At 56.3% G+C, this 23,980-nt stretch overlaps 3 protein-coding genes across 3 annotated transcripts; 2 read left to right on the forward strand and 1 right to left on the reverse strand.

Moving 5' to 3' along the window:
• Nucleotides 1-2,252: 2,252 nt before the first annotated feature.
• On the reverse strand, nt 2,253-3,266 carry LOC104342792 (mas-related G protein-coupled receptor member H). Its single transcript, XM_009946487.2, has one exon. The coding sequence runs from the start codon at nt 3,264-3,266 to the stop codon at nt 2,253-2,255; it is 1,014 nt and encodes a 337-aa protein (XP_009944789.2).
• Nucleotides 3,267-9,618: 6,352 nt separating this feature from the next.
• On the forward strand, nt 9,619-13,805 carry LOC104343248 (proto-oncogene Mas). Its single transcript, XM_086472390.1, has 2 exons — nt 9,619-9,625; nt 12,773-13,805. The coding sequence occupies exons 1-2, from the start codon at nt 9,619-9,621 to the stop codon at nt 13,777-13,779; spliced, it is 1,014 nt and encodes a 337-aa protein (XP_086328516.1). The 3' UTR covers nt 13,780-13,805.
• Nucleotides 13,806-15,948: 2,143 nt separating this feature from the next.
• Nucleotides 15,949-17,629, forward strand: LOC104343247 (proto-oncogene Mas). The gene is made up of 2 exons (XM_009947077.2): nt 15,949-15,978; nt 16,610-17,629. The coding sequence occupies exons 1-2, from the start codon at nt 15,949-15,951 to the stop codon at nt 17,627-17,629; spliced, it is 1,050 nt and encodes a 349-aa protein (XP_009945379.2).
• The last annotated feature ends 6,351 nt before the right edge of the window (nt 17,630-23,980 follow it).

A 23,980-nucleotide genomic window follows, 5' to 3' on the forward strand; every position in this document is an offset into this window, starting at 1 on the left:
TATTCCCATTCTCATCCCCATCCCATTCCCACGCCCGTCCCCATCCTGTCCCCATTCTCATCCCCATCCCCACTCCCATCCCCATCCCACCGCCCCCCCATCCCTCTCCCCGTCCCTCCTCGTCCCATCCCACTCCCTCCCGGGCGGCCGCTCCCCGGCCCCACCGCGGGGCTCTGCTGCCCCCCAGCGAGGGACGAGGAGCTCCGAGGCCTCCCGGAACCCTCCCGGGACCCTCCTGCCCCGGCCCCGGGGGAACGCGGCTCTGCGGGACCCGCTGCGGGGGCTCCGGCGGCCGCTGCCCGACAGCCCCGCTCCTGCCCCCCCGCTCCGCCGCCGCCTGCGGGGGACCCCGGCCCCGGCCCCGCTCCTCCCGCCCCAATAAACGCCGCTGGCTCCATCCGCCGCCCCTCGTTCCTCTCCGGCTGCTGGCGGGGGGGGGGGGGGGTGGGGGGTGGGGGGCTGAGGCACCGGGGGTGAACCTCTGCAGAGTAGGGGGGGGGGGTGTCTCCTCGAGAAACAGCCCCCCAAAAACCTGAGGGGAGCGAGCGGCGCGTAGGGAGGCACTTGGAGCCTCAGGTGTGGGGCTGGCAGGGGGGGTTGGGGGGGCTGCATGGGGGGTGCGGGACGTGGTGGGGTTGGCATGGTGGGGGTGTGGGATGTGGGGGGGCTGGTGGGAAGGCGGGGGCTGTGAGGGGGGGGGCTGGCTAGTGGTGCAGAAGGTGGGGAGGCTGGGGGGGGGTGCAGAAGGTGTTGGGGCTGGTGGGAAGGTGGGGGCCGTGGTGGGGCTGGCTGCGGGGTGCAGAAGGTGGGGGTGCAGGAGGTGGTGGGGCTGACTGGGGAGTGCAGAAGGTGGGGGGCTGGTGGGGGTGCAGGAGGTGGTGGGGCTGGTGGGAAGGTGAGGACCGTGGTGGGGCTGGCTGAGGGGGGGGGTGCAGGAGGTGGTGGGGCTGATTGGGGGGTGCAGGAGACGGTGGGGCTGGCTTGGGGGTGCATGGGATGTGGTGGGGCTGGTGGGAAGGTGGGGGATGTGGTGGGGCTGGCCGGGGGGTGCAGGAGATGGTGGGGCTGGTGGGAAGGTGTGGGACATGGTGGGGCTGGCCGGGGGGGTGCAGGAGGTGGTGGGGGTCTACACCCATCAGGACAGGAGGAGCACCAGCCCCAGACTGGTGGGGTGGTGCAGGAGGAGGCTGCACCGCTGTTGGCTCCGGCACCGTCTTCTTGCACACCCACAGCTCTCCCCCCCGCTGTGATGGGAGGCTTTGTGACCGGCTGGGACCTTGGCAAAGCCGTAGGGAGGTGAGGGTGCCCCATGGAGCCCGTGGTGACCACCAGATGTGGCACCCTGCTCCTGGAAGGTGGTGGCCGAGCTGCGGACCACAGACTCCCTCTCCCCCTGCTGCCACACCATCCCAGCCTGCTGGAGAAGGAGAAACGCTCCCGCCTGCCGAAGCCAGAGGAGAAGGAGAATTTCAGAAGGAAGAGTCCTTTACCCTTAGACCTGGCTTACGAAATGAAAAAGAAATATTTGGGGACGTATTCGCTGTGACACCAATAAAACGGTCTGGGGGCACCACCGTACCCCTGCACCCATCCTGCTGGCACCGGCTGTGCCAGCACAGTCCCAGCTGTGGGCAGTTGGCATCATTTTTTTGCCCCGGCGAGCACAAGCCGTGTGTGCATCTCCCCTCCCTCCACCCGCACCCCCGGCCGGCAGCAGGATGAAGCCGGTGGGCGCCGGCGCTGGGACCCGAGGCAGCTCAGGGTGTGCGATGCTGTTTATTGATATGAGGCCGCAGAGGGATACAGGAACCAGGTACCGGCGGGAGGGGAGGGTAGAGAGACCCCGGCAAAGCCTGGCGAGGGGCGGTGGTCCCCCCTGCTGGCATCACAGGAGGTGGGAGGGGAGCAGAGCTCGGAGAGGCTGCGCAGGCTGGGATGCAGGATGGGGAGAGGGGCTTAGGGCACTGAAGGGGTTACAGGAGTCAGAGCTTCCCAAAGGTGATGCTCGTCCCAAAAAGCAGGGGATTTTTGGGGACACGGTCCTCTGGGGCACGTTCCCCTTGGGGGAAGAGTGCCCTCGGAGCTGGGGTGGGCCGGCAGGGAGGAGGAAAGCCGTGCTCCACCGTGCTCCCCGCGGAGCCTGCCTCCCCACATCGACCTTGGCGATGTCCCTGCTCTCCTCTTCCTCACGGGGCAGTTATGCCGCGAGAGGGTGACACTGGGGGAAAGACTGCAGACATTTATGAATCTGGTTACTCAAGGAAACCCTCAGCCACTGTCCTGGGGGCCTCAAGCCAAGCAGTGGAAAGGCTTTGGCAGGTTGGGGCCAGCGTGTCCATTGTAGTGTCGTTGCTGCATGTAGTGTTGTCTTCCGGCTCCTCAAAGACCCTCTGGAAGGTGACCTGGAGGGACACGAAGGAGCAGTGCCTCCGGCAGCTCCCCACCAAGAAGTAGATGAAGGGGTTGATGCTGCTGTTGATGCAGGCGAGCAGGAAAACAACCTGGGAGGGCATGTCGGTGTAGCTGAACTGCTGCAGGAAATTCCAGATGCTGAGGGGAAGAGCAAAAAGGAGGAAGAGGAGGACAGTGAGGAAGATAATGATGTGGAGCCGTCTGGGTTGGTGCTGCTGGGAGCCACACTGGACCTTAACAAAGAGGATTGTGCTGGAAATGACCATGGGTGGGGCAAAGATGAGGAAGTTGAGGACGTACATGGAGATGAGAGCGATCTGGCAGTGCTGGGCCTCGTGCAACAGGCACAGAGAAGTCACTGCAGCAATGACAGTGATGGAGAGGGCCCAGAGCAGGGCACACACCACGGCCGACAAGTGCTGGGGGCGGTGGCAGCGGTACCAGAGCGGGCAGAGGATGGACACGCACCTCTCGATGCTGATGGCCGTCAGGAGGTACAGGCCCATGTTGTAGGAGAACCACGAGAGCAGGAAAAGCGACCTCAGGTACATCAAGGGCACAACAGTGGAGCAGGAGACGTTCTGGATGATGTAGAGGAGGGATGAGGTGACCATGAAGAGGAGGAAGGTGAAGTCGGCGACGGCCAGGTTGAGGATGTAGACGGTGATGGGGTTCCTGCGGATGTGGAAGCTGAGGAGCCAGAGGACGGCCCCGTTCCCCACCAGCCCGCAGAGGCAGATGAGCACCGTGACACCATCTATGGCCATGTCCGTGACCTCTACGCTGCACAAATCGTCTCCATCGGTGGTCAGCGTGAGTGGGGAGGGAGATGGGGACATGTGGTTCGTCTCCATGGATGGACGCTGGGCAGGTGGTGGGACGCGGTCCCCGGCTGCGGTCAGAGTGGACGAGGAGTTAGTGGCTTGGAGAAGCTGGCGCTGAGCCGCCCAGCTCCTCACCAGCTCCCTGTGCTGGGAAGGCACCAGCGGAGGGCAGGCGGGATGTGTCGGGGAGGGGAGTGGTGGACATTGCCGGGTGGGAGAGGGAGATGGGTGGGAGGTTCACCAGGAGATGCAGAAGGAAAGCGCAGGGCAGAGGGGAGAGGACCTGGGGACAACACTGATGGTCACTGGGAGAGGGTGGGAGGGACGTAGCCGCTGGCAGGAAGGAAGGTGGGGTAGGGCTGAAGGGAAACATCGCACTTAACTGTTAGCTTCGGTGAAGCAGCGGGCGAGGGCTGTCTGTCCAGCTGGCCTCGGGCAGATCAGCGTTGGTGTTGTGGCATCTCACGCTCCCGTCGGGTCCATACCCTGAAGCGGATCCTCCCGGGACAGCTGCATGAAGAAGAAAATCCCCCAGGTCACCAGGAGGTCCCCGCTATCGTCCCACCGGCTCCTCTCCGTGCCTTCTCCCCGGGACGCCCCTCGGCAGCAGTGGGGTCGCGGGAGAGTTGGGAATGGTTTTGTAACTCCAGCAACGTCAGAGCTCCACTTCCCTGTTGTTATTTATTTTGGTCTGTTTTTACCACAAAGGAAGTGGCTTTTGCCAGAAGCTCCGCAAGCAGAATTTTGTGAATGGCTCCTCGTCTGCTCCTGATTAGAAACGCTCCTCCCCAGCCGACGACCCGCTCGCCAACTGCCTTCCCTCTCCTGGCAGGTTTCTGCCATTCCTCCTTTCTCCCCTGCCTGTCGCAGGGCTCCCTGGACCTCAGCATCCTGGGGGGACATCGCCCCCCCCCCCCCAGCAGAGCGTGGTGATGCTGGTGGTGCTGGTGATGCTGGTGGTGCTGGTGGTGCTGGTGATGCTGGCAATGCTGGCGGGGCGACTGGGTGCTTCTCAGAAGTGACTCCCCTTCCAGGAAGAGCACGGGGATCACGGCCAAAACCTCCCCATTTTGTACAGCACACACCTTAAAACCAGAGCCAAGAATCAACATTTCTTGTCGGTATAATGTGGGCTGTGGCAGCCCAGTTGAAGAACAAAAAACCAGTTGTTTTCAGGTTACAACAATACTGGCACTTGTAGCCCAGACTGATTATTGGTAACACCCCTCAGTAATGCAATGAAAGCTATTAGAGACCAGCTTTTGGGGTGCTGTGCTCCCCCTCCCAGCGGGCTGCTGCAGTGAGCTGCAGCCCTCCCAGCTCTTCAGCAGCAGCACATCCTCCTCCTCAGTCTTGGGAGAACTTGTGGTTGTTTTCACACGATCCCACCCCTCTGGTAGTCCACACACCCCGGGCTGCGGCTCCTGAGCTCAGCCTGGATGTTGTTAGACCCTCCCGTGGCTCACGGCTTCTGCTCAGGGCCGAGCAGAGCATCTCCTTGCAGGCACTCGGCCCCCGCTCCTGGTGTGGTCCCACCATCCCCTGGGCAGGTCCACGGGGACCCCGAGCTCCTCGCAGCCACTGCATGGCTGCAAAGGGCTTAATGTTACAGCCAATATGTTTTGTGCAATTAACAACCTTGCGTGATGATTAAAGAGACAACGGTGGGCTGTTAAGCGAGGCTCGTGGTTGCCTCGCCTGTGGAAGAGCTTCTCCAGAGGGATCCACCACCCCGAGGAGCGCCCTGCCTCTCCCACGGCCACGGTGCCCTTGCAATTGGGAGGCACTTTTGGCTCCTCTCCCGGCTGCCGGGCTGACTACCTGGTTCTTTGCTGCAGTAGCCTTTGGCTGCTCTAATATTGTGAGTGCTTAAAATTGACTCCCGAAGACACTGGGTTTATCCCAGTAACAATTCCAGTCTCGGCACTGGCGGTAAAGGCAGAGCTGTTTCTGAGGGTTTTGTCTCAAAATCACTTTCTATCAAAGCCCCTTCCTTCACGGTGGCTGTATTACAAAAGCAGACCCTGTCACCCACGTTTCGTGCCAGAAACCAGACCAAGGTGCATGGGCAGAGCCCAGCGCTGAGCCACGAGCCCTGGGGCTGCTGGTGGGAGCTGCAGGATTCTCCCCACTCCCTCCTCCTCCTCCATCCCCCCCCCCCTCCCCATCTAAACTCATCAGCCTCATCCCAGCTTCCTGCAGGCAGCCAAAACCACCGTGGTCCCCACAGCCACCCCTGTTTGACGGGGCTGCTTTCCAGTCTGCAGAGTCGGATGGGAAAGAGCATCTTTCCTGTGGCGCTCCCGGGCTTTGGGCTATGGGGTGGGATGGATGGGGAGAGCCTGGGAGCAGGCACATACGCGTGGGCACCAGCGGCACCCGGAGGATTTCTGAATGAAACTTCCCACTCGCTCTTCAGGTACATTAAGCATCCAGAAATGAACTACTCCAGCTGCTTCACCTAGTTGTGGTGCGCTTCTGTATCCGATTTCTTAGCAGTTACATGCTTGTTCCCAAAGAGAGTCTTGTGTGCTGACTTCAAGGTTCCTTTTTTTGGGGTTTTGTCCGTTTGCATTGCTTTTAAGGCTAAATATAGCGTTCTGAGTCACTGGGAGCTGCACTGGAGTGTCCTACATTACTGACCTGCAGGAGAGGGGTCGCTAATTCCTCGGGCAGGCTGGCAGCAGCCGAGCCGAGCCCAACCCCACTTCCAGCTCAGCGCTGCTTCCAGCCACTCAGCTGGGAAACACAGATAAATATGTCGCAACTGCCCAGAGGCCGGGAATTCCCTGCTACACGTGGTGAGGGCAGCTGAAAACATCACTGTCTGTTCAAACCAGTACACCGAGTTCCTAAAGAAATGGTCATTTTTTCCCAATGAGGTTTAGTGAAGCAGATGGAGATGTTGGTCTGGGGACGATCTGAATCTGCTTTCTGCTTTTTGTGGTGGGTTTTTTTTTTTTTGGCTGAGTCTCTTCGTTTACCTGACAAAGCGCCTATGAAGTGAAAATCTGGCTAGGCTGAATTTTTGGTGTGTTGGGATTCTCTTTTTTACAATAAAAGACGGGATTTTGCTAAATTAACCTCAAAAAACCCCAACCAAGTCACAGCCAGAGGAGCCCAGCGCTGTGCATCACTCTTTCTTCCCTCTTCTTGAGTTTTTTGTTTTTTTTTTTTTTGGGGGGGGGGCTTGTTTTCCTGTTGTTATACGGAAAAGAAGAACCCAGATTTTATCTCTTACTCATTTCACCTCTTCCACAGAAACGGCACTATCTGCACTGTGGCTGCTGGCGGTGGGAGGGGTGATTCACCCGAAGCCAGGACAGCTCCGCTGAGAGGGCGCTGGGCTCTGCACGCTCCTCACGGCCGCTTCGTTCAAAAAGGGGAACTCTCTTCGTCGTAAACTTCTCGTCACGAAGGCAGCCTAGCGCAGAAGGGCACGTACCGTAACCAGCCTTTTCCCCAAAGTTTACAAAAGACACCAAACTTAAATCTGAACATGGCGACCTGCGACCGTGTTTAACGTGCTCTTACCCCTCAGGGAGCGATCCTTTAGCCAAAACAATAAATCCCCTCATTTTGTGCGACTCAAGCCATGGTTTAATTGCCAGCGTTACGTCCTCTGAGCTTGAGGGAACGGTTCCCTTCTCTCGTGACTTAGTGGGTTTGGATTTTTCTTTTCTCCCTGTGCAAATGCTTAAGGATCTGTGCCCTTTCTTTCAATCAAGGCTGCGCCACGTGTGCGAACTACGAGGTATTATTAGTAAAAAAACCTCAGCGGAGGGGTCGTCCAGGAGCCTCTGTATCACTCTCATATCAGCAGGCACCTTCTCTCCTAGAAGCGCAGACGCTGGTTCTTGCAGGGGCTGAGACGGCTCAATTAACGCCGATTGGTAAGATTTTGCGGCTGACGTAGGGTTTTTTCCCTCCAGATGTCTATTTTTATCCTAAGAAAACAGACCTGAAGCAGGGCAGCATCACCCCTCGGTCTCACAGAGAAGTTTTCAGCCTTTTGCTGAAATCGATTCCTGCTACATCTCTGCAAATGGACTTCGTGAGCGCACCGGGGTTTTCTAACCCTCCCTGAGTGCCGGCACAGCTCACATCTTCCCAGCTGCTTCCACAAATTGCTGCCCAGCGCCAGGGGCTCCTCAGGGCAGAGGGTTCCCGTAGGCACCCCTGCAAGATTCGTACCCTGGGGTGAGCCAAAATAAAAGCAGAAATTGTATTTGGATAAGTTTCAGTGAGAAAAAAAAACACGCCTGGGAAGTGAGAGCTGTTGGGAAGCTGTCACGCCACTCATGGCCATGGATGCTACGGTGGGTCTTACCTGGAGATGGGCACGGCTTTGGTGCCGGTGGGCTCTGTCTTCCTGGGAGGAGGAGGAGGAATGGTGAAGCACACCCTCAGCCATAGGAGCTGGATTCACACTGGCTGAAGATGGATTAAGAAAGTACCGGGTCACACGTTCCCTCTGGCCCCTGGAAATCTGACTGAACTGAAGCTTTGGGAGCAACAGGGAGACAGAGCTGCAGTGCCTGCTATCGGGGCAGGGCATTTTTAGCTAATCCCAACATTTCTTTAGCATGAAAACCCTACTTTTGGGTCGATTTTTGCTGGGGTTGAAGGAGAAGCCCTGCAGCACCGCTGGCTTGGAGCTGGCGGAGTGTATTGCCCCTGGTCCTGCAGCCTGTTCCCAGGCAGCCCAGCCCATCTCTCCGGCGGGCGGGGGCTTCCCGAAGGATGCTGCACTGGGACACCCTGCCCGCTCCTCCGCGGCCAGAGCAGACGCTGGGAGCGTGCCGAGGGGGAATTTGGAGCAAGCTGGTTTCAAGGACTTGTAGTCGGAAGGACATTTGGGGCAAAGGCAGGGAGAGCTGGAGATGGCAGCGGTAATTATTGCAAGCTTCGTCAGCGTCGTTATTCACTGGGACACTTGGAAGCTCATCACTAAGATACTTGAATTTTTCTTAGGCTATTTAGGCAATTCTGGGTGAAAGGATTGCCCTTTGTTACTAATTATGTATTTTTGTTACTAATCGTTCACAATTTTGTTCTAATTTCTTGTAATTGTATGGGTTCTCTCGGATTGCTGGGTGGGTTGTACGAAGGTGGTCCTGCTAGGAAATGAGCACCACCACTCAGGCCCTCCCCAGCGGCGTGACATGAGCTGCAGGCAGAGGAATGCCGGCTAATTAAGTTCAGTTCACACATATGTTCTTGTGGTTTGGCATTCCGTCCAGCTGGCCCTGGGTATGGCAGAGATGGGAGAAGAGCGTCTCTAACTCTGCTTTCTGCTTTTTTTTTTTGTTTTATTTTTTTTCCTGGGATCGTAGTCATCTAAAAGGAGATAGAAAGCAAATCAGTGGGTCTCCCACGGAGAAGTTGACCAAGTCTTTTCCACGGTGGTCCTGGGATGGAAAGGGTGACGTGCAGAAGAGATGCTGTGAGGCGATAGCCCGAGGTGGCTGGTGAAACCCAGCCCAAAAGAAACGCACTGTGACAACCACCAAGCAAAACCCAAGCGTTGGTAAGAGGAGCTCACCGGTGAGTCTGCCATGGGGGCTGTTTCTGAGCACTGGGTGACATGGGAGCAGGCAAAACTCCAGGTTTAATTAAAGACTTTGAGTTTCTTTCTTAATATTGCCCTTTTATCCCCGTTTTTACCATAGAGAGAAGAAACTGAAATATTCAAAATGATGCCAAAAGGTGCATCAATGTGGGGGATCTTTGTCACCCTTGTCCCCAGCATGGCTGCCACCGCATCAGTGGGAGTCCTTCACTGCCAGCCTGATGAAGAATCCGAGTTTTCGATGCTGAACTGGCTGCTACAACGCGAAATAAATGGGGCTCAGTCCAATAATCATTGTTGTCACCGCGCTGCTTGTCCTCAGGTGTGCCAGGACCCCCGGGTGAGGAACCATAAGGAACCGGGTCCCCCGGCCCGGTGCACACCCCTGCCTGCCCTGCAGTGCTCACTTGGGAGCAACGGTCCCCTCCGAGGACCCTGGCTGTGTCCCCGCGACCTCAGCACGGTGAGACGTGAGGATGGGGCACGGAGCAGCCGCCCCCCGTCCAGCGTCAGAGGAGGGCAGGGCCAGGACGCGACGGCTGGGTGCATCACACTTGTCCTGCTTCCCCCACGACACGGGGTGATGGAGGTGTCCAGCTCAGCTCCTGCCAGCGGGGAAGGGACAGCCAGCGGGCGCTGTGTCGAGCGTCGTTTCCCCGGGCTGACAGGGAGCTGGTGGCTTCTGTGTGGCAGCAAAGAGGAGACGTTCACCGCGGACGGGCACCGCGGCACATCTCAGGGACGCTGCCGCCGGGTGCAGAAGGGAAGAAGCGAACGAGAAGGGAGATGGTGATTTTGTCACCCCGCACGATGACGGGTTTGCCAACAGGAAGCCTTTGAAGCAACCAGCCGACCGGTCTGCAACGCCCCTCCCGTGAGGGTGACTCTTTGGCAAGCTGCTTCCGCTGCTGTCAGAAGGGATGACCAAGCCCTGCCGCGTCTGCCTGCCCGCAGCCACCCACCCTTGAGCAGAAACCCAGGACCGTGGTCCCAGGGCCCATTTGGCCTCGAGCTGAGGAAGAGACAGGGTGCCAGAGCCCACACGTGGACCGTCCGAGGAGCCTCATCATGGAGTTACCTTGTTCTTGGTGGCCAGATCTCGTCTGGGATGGTTTTGGCGTGGTATCGTTGTGAAATTGTACGTGCAAGTCTGACGGACAGGACTGACGTTTGCAGCTCTGCGTAAGGACTCTGCCCTCGCCGGACCCCCTGTGCCTGGTGAGAGGGGTCTGGGGCTCACCTCTGCTCCTGTCGCCAGGGCATGCTGCTCGGCTCTTCCTCAGTCTTTCCATTCTTCCCACTCACCTCCTCAGCCTTTTGCTGTCCTTAAAGGGCAAATGGCTCTGCATACCTCTTCTTTCTCCCTCCTCTCCTCTACCAGCTCTCTGTCTATCTCCTGCCACCCTGAGCCCAAGTTTTCCCTCCTATCCTTATTTCTCTTGATCACTCCTCTTCTCTCTCTCTTCTCTTCTCTCTCTTCTCTTCTCTTCTCTTCTCTTCTCTTCTCTTCTCTTCTCTTCTCTTCTCTTCTCTCTTCTCTTCTCTTCCTTCCTTCCCTTCTCTTCCCTCCCTTCCCTTCCTTCCCTCCCTTCCCTTCCTTCCCTTCCCTTCCCTTCCCTTCCACCCTTCCCTTCCCTTCCCTTCCCTTCCCTTCCTTCCCTTCCCTTCCCTTCCCTTCCCTTCCCTTCCCTTCCCTTCCCTTCCCTTCCCTTCCCTTCCCGTCCCTTCCCTTCCCGTCCCTTCCCTTCCCTTCCCTTCCCATCCCTTCCCTTCCCTTCCCTTCCCTTCCCTTCCCTTCCCTTCCCTTCCCTTCCTTCCCTCCCTTCCCTTCCCTTCCCTTCCCTTCCCTTCCCTTCCCTTCCCTTCCCTTCCCTTCCCTCCCTCCCTTCCCTTCCCTTCCCTTCCCTCCCTTCCCTTCCCTTCCCTTCCTTCCCTCCTTCCCTTCCCTTCCCTATCCCTTCCCTTCCCTTCCCTTCCCTTCCTTCCCTTCCCTTCCCTTCCCTTCCCTTCCCTTCCCTTCCCTTCCCTTCCCTTCCCTTCCTTCCTTCCCTTCCCTTCCTTCCTCCCTTCCCTTCCCTTCCCTTCCCTTCTTCCTTCCCTTCCCTTCCCTTCCCTTCCCCTTCCCTTCCCTTCCCTTCCCTTCCCTTCCCTTCCCTTCCCTTCCTTCCCTTCCCTTCCCTTCCCTTCCCTTCCCTTCCCTTCCCTTCCCTTCCCTTCCCTTCCCTTCCCTTCCCTTCCTTCCTTCCCTTCCCTTCCCTTCCCTTCCCCTTCCCTTCCCTTCCTTCCCTTCCCTTCCCTTCCCTTCCCTCCCTTCCCTTCCTTCCCTTCCCTTCCCTTCCCTTCCTTCCCTTCCTTCCCTTCCCTTCCCTTCCCTTCCCTTCCCTTCCCTTCCCTTCCCTTCCCTTCCTTCCCTTCCCTTCCCTTCCCTTCCCTTCCCTTCCCTTCCCTTCCTTCCCTTCCCTTCCCTTCCTTCCCTTCCCTTCCCTTCCCTTCCCTTCCCTTTCCCTTCCCTTCCCTTCCCTTCCTTCCCTTCCCTTCCCTTCCCTTCCCTTCCCTTCCCTTCCCTTCCTTCCCTTCCCTTCCCTTCCCTTCCCTTCCCTTCCCTTCCCTTCCCTTCCTTCCCTTCCTTCCCTTCCCTTCCCTTCCCTTCCCTTCCCTTCCCTTCCCTTCCTTCCTTCCCTCCCTTCCCTTCCCTTCCCTTCCCTTCCCTTCCCTTCCTTCCCTTCCCTTCCCTTCCCTTCCCTTCCCTTCCCTTCCCTTCCTTCCCTTCCCTTCCCTTCCCTTCCTTCCCTTCCTTCCCTTCCTTCCCTTCCCTTCCCTTCCCTTCCCTTCCCTTCCCTTCCTTCCCTTCCCTTCCCTTCCCTTCCCTTCCCTTCCCTTCCCTTCCCTTCCCTTCCCTTCCCTTCCCTTCCCTTCCCTTCCCTTCCCTCCCTTCCCTTCCCTTCCCTTCCTTCCCTTCCCTTCCCTTCCCTTCCCTTCCCTTCCCTTCCCTTCCTTCCCTTCCCTTCCCTTCCTCCCTTCCCTTCCCTTCCCTTCCCTTCCTTCCCTTCCCTTCCCTTCTTCCCTTCCCTTCCCTTCCTTCCCCTCCCTTCCCTCCCTTCCCCTCCTTCCCCTCCCTTCCCTCCCTTCCCTCTCCCTCCTTCCCTTCCCTTCCCTTCCCTTCCCTTCCCTTCCCTTCCTTCCCTTCCTTCCCTTCCCTTCCCTTCCCTTCCCTTCCCTTCCCTTCCCTTCCCTTCCCTTCCCTTCCCTTCCCTTCCCTTCCCTCCCTTCCCTTCCCTTCCTTCCCCCCTTCCCCTTCCCTTCCCTTCCCTTCCCTTCCCTTCCCCTTCCCTTCCCTTCCCTTCCTTCCCTTCCTTCCCTTCCCTTCCCTTCCCTTCCCTTCCCTTCCCTTCCCTTCCCTTCCCTTCCCTTCCCTTCCCTTCCCTTCCCTTCCCTTCCCTCCCTTCCCTTCCCTTCCTTCCCTTCCCTTCCCTTCCCTTCCCTTCCCTTCCCTTCCCTTCCCTTCCTTCCCTTCCTTCCCTTCCCTTCCCTTCCCTTCCCTTCCCTTCCTTCCCTTCCCTTCCCTTCCCTTCCCTTCCTCCCTTCCTTCCCTTCCCTTCCCTTCCCTTCCCTCCCTTCCTTCCCTTCCTTCCCTTCCCTTCCCTTCCCTTCCTTCCCTTCCCCTTCCCTTCCTTCCCTTCCTTCCCTTCCCTTCCCTTCCCTTCCCTTCCTTCCCTTCCCTTCCCTCCCTTCCCTTCCCTTCCTTCCTTCCCTTCCTTCCCTTCCCTTCCCTTCCCTTCCCTTCCCTTCCTTCCCTTCCCTTCCCTTCCCTTCCCTTCCCCTTCCCTTCCCTCTTCTCATGTTCTCTTGGTTGCAGATGTTGTAGCCTGTGGAGGAGGGGGGAAGACTGAATGACCAGAGGACCTTCACAGTACTGGGGACCTAAGAGTCACTAATTTTCCCTTCATCTCTTGCCTTTCCCCAGGTGAGCACGAGAGAGAAAGGAGGAAGATGGACCGACATCCCAACAACACGATCCGTGACTGGCACACAGTGTCCCCAGCACCTACGGAGAGCACGGTCTATGGGGATGGACACAATGGGACCAGGTGCTTTGCAGAACACGTCCCTGAAATCGCCACCGGTAGCATCACGCTGCTTATCTGCCTCTGTGGGCTGGTGGGGAACGGGGCCATCTTTTGGCTCCTCGCCTTCCGCATCAGGAGGAACCCCTTCACCGCCTACCTGCTGAACCTGGCCATGGCCGACACCTGCTTTCTCCTCTGCACATCGGCTTTCCTTGTAATCTATCATGTGCCCATGCTCAGCTGCTTTCAACCAGAGCTTTTGCGGGTGCTGCCGCTCTTTCACTCCATGGTTCTGCTCATGTACAGCACCAGCCTCTACCTCCTCACGGCCATCAGCGTGGAGAGGTGCGTGGGTGTCCTCTGGCCCTTCTGGTGCCGATGCCACCGCCCGAAGCTCCTGTCAGCCATCATGTGCAGCCTGCTGTGGGCCCTCGCCTGCGTCCTTGCCGGGCTGGTGTACTTTGTGTGTGACCTGGGTCACTCTGAACACTGCTGGATGGTTCTTGGCTCCTTGTGCTTTCTCAATTTTTGCTTTTTCACTCCCTTGATGGTTGTTTCCAACGTGATCCTCTTCATCAAGCTTAGGCGTAGCTCTTGGCAACACCACCCGGCCAGGCTGTACACCGTCATCGTCCTCACTGTTTTCTTCTTCCTCCTCTTCGGCATCCCGCTCAGTGTCCAGATCTTCCTCAACTTCTTTGTCTACATCAATTTTGTGTTTGAGATCTGCCTGTTGCTGGCCTCTTTCAACAGCAGCATCAATCCGGTTATTTATGTCCTGGTTGGGAGCTACGGAAAGTCTAGGTTCAGGGGATCTGTCAAAGTGGCTCTGCAGAGGGTCTTTGAAGACAGAGCAGATTCCCAAGAGGTGGGTGAGACCCCTGTGATGGGAATTGCTGCCTAAACCCCTATGGCTGCAGGCTGGTACCATGGGAGCAGAGCCCTCGCTCGGCTGGGTGAGCAGGACGGGTCACGCGTCCCCCAGGACACGGCCACGCTCCATGAGATTTCCAGGGGCAGGGCTGGTTCCCACCTCAAACTTATTTTTAAGTTATTTTAATAAAAGTGTGTTTCATGTAACTTAGTGGTGATCGCAGTTTCTTCCCTTGCTGGCTCCGTGGGGTGCCCGTGCTTGTTCTCAAAATTAGTTGTGACAATCCTCTCATGCTGCCTGCTGGTTTATGATGCTGAAATGAGGTGGTCCAGAAAGTCCTGCCTCATCCCTTCTCCTGTTCTGCAGGGTTAACACAGCCCCCATCTGTACCTTGTCTGCTCCCCAGTGTGGAGATGTCCCAACTCTTCCTACCTCTACCCTCTTCTGGGACCTTGGTGCCTGATACTAAAGCACCAACCACTCACTGCCTTGATCCTCAAAACCCCCCTGGACCAGAGGAGATGATGGTGAGGGACAGAAATGAAATTTTCAGCTCCCTCTGGCTTAATGTCCTCATGTGCCACAGTCTGATGGAGAAAACCTACCTCAGTCTGGCTGATGGAGCTGGCAGCAGCCAAACCTTCTCCCTGCCAAGCGGGTTTAACCGAGGAGGCAGGAAGGGACAGGCAAAGAGGCAAGTGCTGCCGGTGATTATCACTGTGCCAGGCTGGACAGAGGACAGAGGACAGACAGACGGCTAGGGGCTGATGGCTGTCGGAAAGTGCAAGTCTGTGCACGGGGTCGAGAAGCCCATAGAGCAAACTGCCAGGGCAGAGCCAAGAAAAGAGGCAGAAATAGAGGCTGGGAAGGGTCTCGCAGGAGATAGCTCGAGGAGGCTGAGCTCTGCCTGCCAGATGTTTTTATTACCTTTCCCCCCCCACAGAAACTGTTACCAGAGCTGTAATATCTACAGAACGTAGTTTCCTCTGAACACATACAAGCCTGACCCCGATGCAAACAAAATCTTGTGTTGGAAATGAAAATTTTAGGTGAACATGCTCAGGATGTTGCCCATGAAAGCAGAAGCTGAGAAATCCTGGGTAATTCTGCTCTTTCGTCGAGCACAGGGCGGGATCAGGCAGTGAGCGTTGTGTCGCACGGCGTTACGCCGGTGTACCTTGATGCTTTCCTCCCCATGACCTGTTTGCGCTTGAAAGGGTTGGCTTGGTGAGGGGATGTGAGGGTTCTGTAGTTGGGGGCAGAAATGCAGAGTCAGCGAGGGAGAGAGGAGGTGGTTTTGGTCCTGGGGTCCCCACACGCGTGCCAGTTCCCAGCAGGAGCACCCCTGCTCCCAGATGCAACAGGAGCTGTTGGCATTTGACCTTCGCCGCAGTCAGTCCGGGTAGGAACCATCTCACCTGACTTCAGCTCTCTAGAAATCCCATGGACCTCTCTGAGGAAACGCTTGTAGGCTGCTGACTGACTGCAAAAGGATTGTAGAAGACAGCTCAGAAGAAACCCGTAACTTTTAGAGACCTGAAGCCAAGTGAGCAGCACTGATTCACCTCTCCTTAGGAAAAAAACGATTTTCCTGAAATCCTAAGTCATCCCTCTGCCCTCTGCCTGTGCTCTGGTTCACGCACAGATCTTACTATTCAGTTAGCTCCTTGATGCACACAGTAACATACTCCTGGAAACTGTATTTGAAGGTCTAGTCTTGCTGTGAAACGGTGGTATACAAGTGGCAAACCTAGATCTGAATCAGAAATGGAAGTTTTGCAGCAGCGCCAAGCTTGTAGCGCAGGGGCCTAAGGATACAGCCCTGGAAAGACAGGAGAAAAGCTCAGCCAGTTCAAAGACAGGAGTATTTTGGGATTGGGGTTGCTTTAAAATGAAACGAAAGAAGAACCTGACACGGAAACAATCTGCTTTTCCCATAGGTCCAGTTTCTGAGACTCTTTTTTTGTTAGTCATTTCCTGTACAAAGCCAAGAGCAGACTGTGACCAGAACCCTGACAGTGCCAAATGCAATCAAATAGTTCCCTGTTTGCAAGAACCCTTGAGAACATCACCCGCTCAGCTAACACTGAGGAAAGTGCTTTGTGAGAGAACCCGAGAAAGAGCCCACGCTGGACGCTGCGCAGGCTCACCAAGGCAGGCTTCGGTCCAGTTTTCCAAGTGAGAATTCCAGGAAACCTCATGAAGATCCCACCACGGGGGCGGCAGCTGGTGAGTGCGAGGTGATGTGAGTCTGCAGCGTGTCTGCTCCAGCGACGTTCTCCAGGCTGCGAGAGAAAAGGTCAGACTCTTCTGGGTGGGTGGGTTGGTTTTTCTCTCCAGCCTAATCCATGCCCCCCCCCCCCCCCCTCCATGGGTTTTGAACCTGTTGGTCAATTTGCACCAAATCTGATTGGGGAATAGTGGTCTCCTGGATATTGAGGACTGTAAATCTTATGGAAAAAGGAGGTAGGGGAATACTGAAATGGATGTCCCACCAAAGGAACCCAACAGCTTAGTAATATCGACTGTAATATCAGGCACATGAGGATCTATATCAGATCCACCCCCAAAACCACTTGCTCTTTGACATCTCCAAGGACAAACTTTTCAGCTTGTTGTTTTCCTCCTCCAGATCTGTCCTGCCCAAAGTCAGGAAGGAGGCATCTCCTCAGCTTTTGCTCCACCACTGCGCATGCTCTAATGCCAGTCATGTCATACACGTCTCCCCGCATCCTGCCTTCCATCTCTCCTGTCCCTCATCCCTCTCCCTGCTCCTCCACGTGGCTGTGAAGATCTGAAAAGCCCAGTGTGGGGGACAGCAGAGTGGCTAACCTATCTCTGTTTCATCTCATCCCTCCAGCTGTGTGAAGGAGGAAGGAGAAGCCGCAGCAGTTTCGTAACGAGCACGTTGTTCCCTGCCATGGAAAGAGCCAGCCCGGCTTGCTGGAGCCAGCCCGGTGGGGCGGCATATAACAGGAGCTGGCATCACAGGCTGCCAAGGCACGAGGACAACCCCTACAACTGGTCTGACGGTGAAGCCGGTCACTTGAGCGAAGTCCCTGTCACGCTGCTCGTCTGCTTCTGCGGGCTGGTGGGGAACGGGACCGTCCTCTGGTTCCTCAGCTCCCACGTCCGCAGGAACCCCGTCACCGTCTACATCCTCAACCTGGCCGTCGCCGACTTCACCTTCCTCCTCTCCATCGCCATTGCCCTTGTGATATTGTACGGCCCAGAGAGCCTTTGTCACAGGCTGGGCTCACGGGACGTGACAACTGTGTTGAACATCACCATCCTTTTTACTTTCACCGCCAGCGTCTACCTCCTGACAGCCTTCAGTGCCGTGACGTCTCTGTCCGTTCTCCCCCCGTCCCGCTGCCCCTGCCACTGCTCCCAGTGCTCACCAGTGCTCGTGTGTGCCCTGCTCTGGGCCCTCTCCTTGCTGCTCACTGTGACCCTCTACTTCTGCCCTGCGGCACTCATTTTCTTCATCCTGAGCTGCCTCGTATCGGTGCTCACCCTGATTCTTTCTGGTCTGACCCTGCTTGCCAGGGTCTTGTGCTGTTCATGGCGATATCCCCCAAGCAAGCTCTGTGTTGTGGTCCTGCTAGCTGTCGTCTTCTTCCCCTTCTTCACTGCTGATTTTGGTTACTGGCTCTTGCTGAGACTGTTTGATTTTTCTGGGTTTGTCTTCAATGCCTCTCTCCTGTTTGCCTGTGTGAACAGCAGCATCAACCCTTTTATTTACTTCTTGGTTGGGAGCTGTGCAAGTAAGTTCACGCTCTCTGTTAGGGCTGCTTTCCAGAGGGCTTTTGAAGACCTAACAGAGCCCCAAAATAAAGGCGAAACTCCCAGAGAAAACACAGTGGAAACAGCTGTTTAAACCTCCCTGAGAGAAGATGCTCAAGGGACGGAGGCGTCCCGTGAGCCAGGGTGAGACCAAGAAGACGGCTTCGATGAGGGTCTGAGCTGAACGGCGTTAGCTGCAGCCCAACAAACCGTGCTGGGTGGCACGGGAGCTCCTGCTTGGGGTGGACACTGGACAGCGGGATGAAATGCCCGTTTTGCTTTGAAACCTTTGCTTTGAATCTGCTCTGTCCAACAGGTCTGAGCTTCCCCTGTCTCAAAAGTGAGCTTGTTCTACCCTGCGTGCTGTTAAACCAGAGCGACGGAGGCTCTTAGCTCCTGCCAGTGGGAGTGTCTGCTTCAGAGCAGAGTGTGGGTGGATAAGAAAGCTTGGCACAGCAGGGCGGCACAAGTCCTGGGCAAACCCCTGCGTGTGCATCTCCGGCGTGAAGAATATGTGAAGACTTCACATCCAGCTTGGTTACCAGGCAAGTCGGCATGGGTTTGGGATTGCCCCTGGAAGGCTTTCCCCGAAAGGCATTGCTTCTGCTGTAAATGGGCTTTGTCCGCTCCTCCCGTGGGTCGTCCGCACACGTTGCCTCTCGTGGTTCCTCCCACTGTTCCCCGGGCTGTCTGGTCGGTGAGCTTGAGCAAATGCCATTTCGCAACCGTGACCTGAGGTCTGTATACCTTTGGTGTGCCTGTTGCTCGTCTAGAAAAACAAGAGGAGTAGGGTTAAAATGAAACAACCCCAAAAGCACAGCCCTGCCTGAAGACACCGTAAAGACTGGATTTTCCATGTGAAAGAGGACACAGGGAGAGGGAAGGAAACCAATGGACTTTTTATGGAAAAGACTCTGGCGAGGCCGTGAGGACCCACTCCCTGTGGCCTGGTTTAGGCGCTCCCTGGGTAAAAGGGGCACTGGCAGCGCTTCCCCCACTTCTCCCTCCCCGCTGTGTCTGCTGTCACGGAGCTGGGGGGGACACCAGCTCTCCTTTACCTGTGAACTAACCCACCAACAAACCATCGCTTTTGAGCTGGTTTTGTTTCCCGGTACCTCTCCCCACCAGGCTGCACTAACTTTACTATGAGGGAAACGTTGGGAAGATGCAGCCGGCAAGGAGGAGTGGAGGGAGAAAAGGTATCGGCAGAGTAGCCACAGGAGCTACTCATGCCATGGCCTCTGGGACCTGGGATGGTGACAGAAGTCTCTCTGCCCTTTGGCTTGCCCCTCAGCCCAGAGCTACGTGTCGCCAGACACGCTGGAATGAAAATCTGATCACTTGGCGCTGTACAGGTACAGAGCTGTGATAACCAAACCCATAGAACTCTCTGGTGAAAACAAGAAGGTCGGATAGGTGGTGGCCTGGGTGACTCTGGAGGCAAGGGAGATCCCGGGAAGCAGGAAAAGCGCGCGGGAGGATCGTGGTCTTGCTGCATCTGCCTTGGGAGACACTCCCTGGGTGATGGGAGCCCTTTCCTGGCCAACAGGGTGTAACTCGGAAAGTTTTTACTTACCAAAAGACAAGAAAATGGGAGAGAGGGAGAAAAAGAACGCTTTCAACCATGGAAGACTCTTGCCCTGTTCTTTAAAACAGCTCTGTTAATAAATGCTTCTTAGACGTTTAATCTCATCATGTGTCTTCAAAGCATGACTCACCACCCATGGGCTATACTCTCGCTTCTCTTTCTAAAAGCAGTGGCAGGTTAGTTACCCTTGGATTCAAGGCAGTGGGAAAAGGATGGACAACTTCCCACTGTGTAAGAGGCAGGGTGGGTGAACGCAGGCATCCCTGCCACCTCCAAACGTGACAATATCTGTGTGCCTCCTCCCTGCTTTTCCCAGCAGTCTCCCAGTTGGTGGGATGCTGCAAAGTCCTTCTTTCCCTCTGCCCTCCCACCTCTGCCTGCCTCAGCCGGCTTCAGCCCCTCCGCCCTGCCAGGAGGTGCTCTCCTGGTGTGCTCGGCTGCTCCTGAGGAAAGCTTTCAGCTCCGCTGCCGGGCTTTGGCTCCACTGGAGGCTTCTTGCAGCGAGGTACATCTCTGCTGACTGCAGACATCCCAGAGATGTCATCTGCTGCTCAGGTCCCTCCCAGAACGAATGAGGAGGTGTTGGCACTGCCAGCAGATGGCTCATCCCACCTATTGCAGGCACCTACCTTAGGATGAGGTGCATCATGCTATGGAGGTACTTGCCCTCCTCATAGACAAGACAGAGGCTTTAGAACGAGAGGAAACGAGCCATTTTCTGACAGAGTCGAGTCAGCCTTGCTCTGTTCCCCAGTGACAAGCTGTGCAGTGAAGCCCCGTTGTTGTTCACCCAACAAACTTTGGGGTCAGAGTTACCACGCTGGAAACAAAAAAAAAGAAATCCAAATTTAATTTAGGAGTAGGAACAAAATGACGCCTTAGGTAGGTAACTAGAAAAAGATCAGTACAGTGGGGATTTTGGAATGTGTGGTTAGTTGTTGAACCAGCTGAGCAGAGGAGCTGCTCAGCTCCTCCTGAGGATGGCCAGGTTCAGGACGGAGGCAGCGAAAGGCTTCCTCTTGCTGCTGAAGCTGGGGAACCAAAGGATGGCTCCGCTCCCCACCAGCCCACGCAGGCAGATGAGCAGTGTGATGCTCCTAATTGCTATAAAATTCAGTGGCTCATGCGTCTCGTTATGCTAATTTCCATATTTCAGGCTGGTTTTGGTCATGGGCACAGAGGTGTGTTCAGTGGAGTTACTGTGAAATCTTCGCTGCGAGCAAAGAGAATACAGGAATTAGTGTCTTTGACTTGCCAAGACCATCTGATCTGGTAGCCCCCTGCCTTGCTTCACGGCAGGGCTTGGAGCCGTGTCTGGGGAGTGTTTGGTGAGCTGTGCCACAGCAGGTTCCCATCTCAGCCTCTGCAGCTGATGTTTGCCTGCTGTGCTTCTCTCTGCCATCAGAGAGGTGATCTTTGGCATCAGACATCCTGGCCTGCACCGTGTTATCTCACTCTTCACCTTGAAATATTGCCTTTCCAAAATCAGTGCCTTTTCTGGAGACGTAGCTCCCCTCATCTCCCCTTCCAAGTTTGGAGGACAGGGTATCATAGCCTTGGCTGAAGCAACGCAACAGAGTCTGATGCCTCCTTTGGGATGCTTTTGTCCCTGTGGACAAACCTTTTGCCGAGATACTGAAAAGTGAAACATCTTAAAATCCTCTCCTGGTTTTCCTGCAGGGACTGATAGGAGCAGGGCTGGAGCAGATTCCTTGCCCCCTTGCAGGGACACTTACTGTGCTGTCCAGTCCCTGAGAGACTCCAGCAGGGAGGTGACAACCTCCAGGACACGATGTCTCGTCAGCCGGCCGTAGCCTGTTGCCACAAGCCGTGTTTCCCTGGAGCACAGCCCGAAAGCGGCACCTTGTGTGAACACCTTGGCACGAACACGAGTGCTGGGAGCACACCACTCGCAATCCCCTCGCACTATCGAACTCATACTTTTCTCAAAACAATTTAACCCTGGAATTAAAGTGTCTGGTGAACTCCCACTTAAAGTATAAGAGGATGCTCTTGTTTCTTCCCCAGCTCTGCAGCCCTACCTCATGTTGGTTTGTTCCCCTTTCCAGCAGCTGGGAGCACAGAGCTGGCTTTGCTGACCAAGAGCAAGGATGCTCCGTGTGATCCGTACCCCTCTCCTGCCATCTAGAGGCATCAACCCCTCAGATACTTGTGAAATCTCCGTCGGCTCTGTGCTGGATGTGTCCCCTCAACCCTTTGAGCCCGAGGTCTTGGTGAGCAGTGGGTCCTGGGGCTCCTGCTCCTGCTCGGCGGTGTCTGCACACACCCGGAGGAGACAGAGGGGTTCGGTTGGGCTCAGAGGGGGATTTTGGTGGGGACAAGTTGCCAGCTAGCCTCTCTTCACGAGGGTATCCAGCCTGACTTCCAGAAGCAAGCGATGCTCCTGGGAGTCCTCACCCTCAACCTGCCGTCGGGGTGGCAGCAGACGTAGAGGCACGGCCAGCTCAGCCGCCGCAATGTCCCCACGCCGAGGGAACAAGGGTCCACAGCGGCGATTGCCTCTGCTCCTTGCCCAGCCTTTCATTTCAGCACGGGCACGGTGGTGCCGATGAGATACCCACCATCACCCCCCCTGGGCTCGCCCATATTTGTAAGCCTTTGGGCAGAGCCCTGCCTTGCTCAGCCAGCAGTGATGGCCACAGCCCCGCAAGGCCCCAACCTGTCAGACCTTCCCCAAGCAAGAGATTCCCCCAAAACACAACAAAACTCATCTGCTGAGCCAAAGGAGCTTGAGTTTATTGGCTGGAGCCAGGGCAAAGAGGGTCATTGCGATGGGGAGCACAGCCCGGGCACAGGGCTGGGCTGTGCCGCGCTGGGTCGGTGCTACGTGCCCCCATGGCTCCATCCCCCAGGCTGCCTGCGAGGTGCTGCAGCTCCAGGTCTCCTCGCCAGCGGGGCCTTACACAGCGGTCCCCACTGAAGTGTCCCCAGGCACGTGGCTCCTCTCCTCGCTCATTGTTTTCTCTTCGAACACTCGTTGGAAGGCGACTTTCACGGAGCCTTGGAAGCGGCAATGCCGGCAGCTCCCCACCAGGAAGTAAATTAATGGGTTAATGCTGCTGTTCAGCGATGCCGGCAGGTAAGTGATATGAAGGTAAACCAGGTTAGAAGAGTCAGGTTCAAGGAAAAGCACCACACTGAAGGGGAGCCCCAAGGTGAACATGAAGATCACACTGAGCAGGACAACAACATAGATTTTCCCTGGGTGTCGTCTCTGTGAGCCACATCGGAGTCTGATGAACAGGCACAGGTTGGAAATCAACGGGAAAAAAGAGAAAGCGAGAAAATTCACAGTGCTTAAACCTTGCAATAGTTTTTCACAGGGCGTATTCCCAAATGAATAACAAGTAATCAAAGCCGAAGAATCCAAAAGTCCGGTGACAGCCCAGAGCACCCCACATGTGATGCCTGACAAGCGCTTTGGGCGGTGACACCGGTACCAGATCGGGAACAAAACAGACAGGCACCTCTCCATGCTCATTGCTGTCAGAAGATACATGCCGGCAAAATACCAAAACAGAAACAGACCTATCAGGATATAACTGCTCAGAAAATAGTTATATATTGAAACACAAGAGGATTTTGAAATAATTTGTAGTGTAAGTATAACAAGAAGGAACAGGAGCAGAGAGAAGTCAGCGACGGCCAGGTTCAGGACGTAGACAGTGAAGGGGTTCTTCTTCATCCGGAAGCCCAGAAACCACACAACCATCATATTCCCCACAAGTCCGCACACACAAATGCCAGTAAAGACAGCTGAAATTAAAAACCAAGTATAAGCTGGCGTCGCACACCATAATGAAAGAATTTCCTGAGTGTCTACAGGTTCGGTAGTCTTGTTGCTCAGAAATAGATCTGTTGTGGTGATCTCCTCCATGGTAAATGACCCTGCTCTGGGTGGCCACCTTCTCCCTCTCCCACCAGTGCCTAGGAGAGATGGGAAGGAGAAGGAAATGAGGGGTGTCGATGTTCCCGGCACTCACCATCTTTCCTCGCAGCCCCATGCCGGCACCACCTGCACCGCGGAGGACCCATCCCCTGCCGTGCCCAGGACAGCCTCCCACCCCTCCAGCCCTGGCCCTGGCCAGGAGGCAGCTCCCACCCGCCCGTCCCTGTCCTCCTACCTCCCGGGGCTCCTGGGAACAGTGATGCTGAGGGAGCTTCAGCACACGGGGCCTCCTCGGGGCCAGGCTTGCCAGGAGAACAGGGGATGGGATGGTGAGGGCTGCTGGGGCCACCCCGCTCTGCTTCGGCCTCGTCTCTCGTGCCTGGGGAGCAGACCTTTGTGCAGAGATCAGGACCCGTGGTCAGGAGACTCCCCTCCCAATCTCATCACGTCGGTGACAGCTTCCCCTCACATGTCCCATGGGCGGCGATCTTGTCAGTAGGAGCTGGCCACGTCCCCCCTTCCTCTTCTCTCACTGTCCTCCAGCTTTGTCCCACCATGCGAGGGGCTCCTGGCTTTTGCTGGATGTATCTGGTGGTCCAAGACTTCCCCCTGCTCTCCCTGGGGGCACTTCACCTCCACAGAGAGGCTTCTCCAAAGTGTGTGGCAAATTCTGGAACAACCTGCAAGCAACTTCGCTATAACCTCAAAACTGTAGGATACAACCCCAGCAGAGCCAAGGGCAAGCAGGAGGCGAAGGAAGAGAGAGGAGCCCTAAGGGACAGTGCTGGCTGGCTGGTTCATGTACCAAGTGGGAAGTGTGTGAAGGGTGTCTTGTCCCAGACTGGGAAGCTTTGGGGACAGTTTTGGCAGAGTAATGTGCTCTGCTGTTACTTCCCCAGCATCACCACTTGACTGCAATGGGGAAAGCTCCGTCTGTCAACACAGGA

This window comes from Leptosomus discolor, chromosome 12, assembly GCF_034619465.1.
Source record: "Leptosomus discolor isolate bLepDis1 chromosome 12, bLepDis1.hap2, whole genome shotgun sequence".
Taxonomy (NCBI): domain Eukaryota; kingdom Metazoa; phylum Chordata; class Aves; order Leptosomiformes; family Leptosomidae; genus Leptosomus; species Leptosomus discolor.

Coding starts and splice junctions, on each gene's coding strand:
- LOC104343247 (XM_009947077.2), top strand. CDS start 15,949: ATGAAGATCCCACCACGGGGGCGGCAGCTG. Junction 15,979..16,609: donor CACCACGGGGGCGGCAGCTG/GTGAGTGCGAGG, acceptor TCATCCCTCCAG/CTGTGTGAAGGAGGAAGGAG.
- LOC104342792 (XM_009946487.2), bottom strand. CDS start 3,266: ATGGAGACGAACCACATGTCCCCATCTCCCTCCCCACTCACGCTGACC.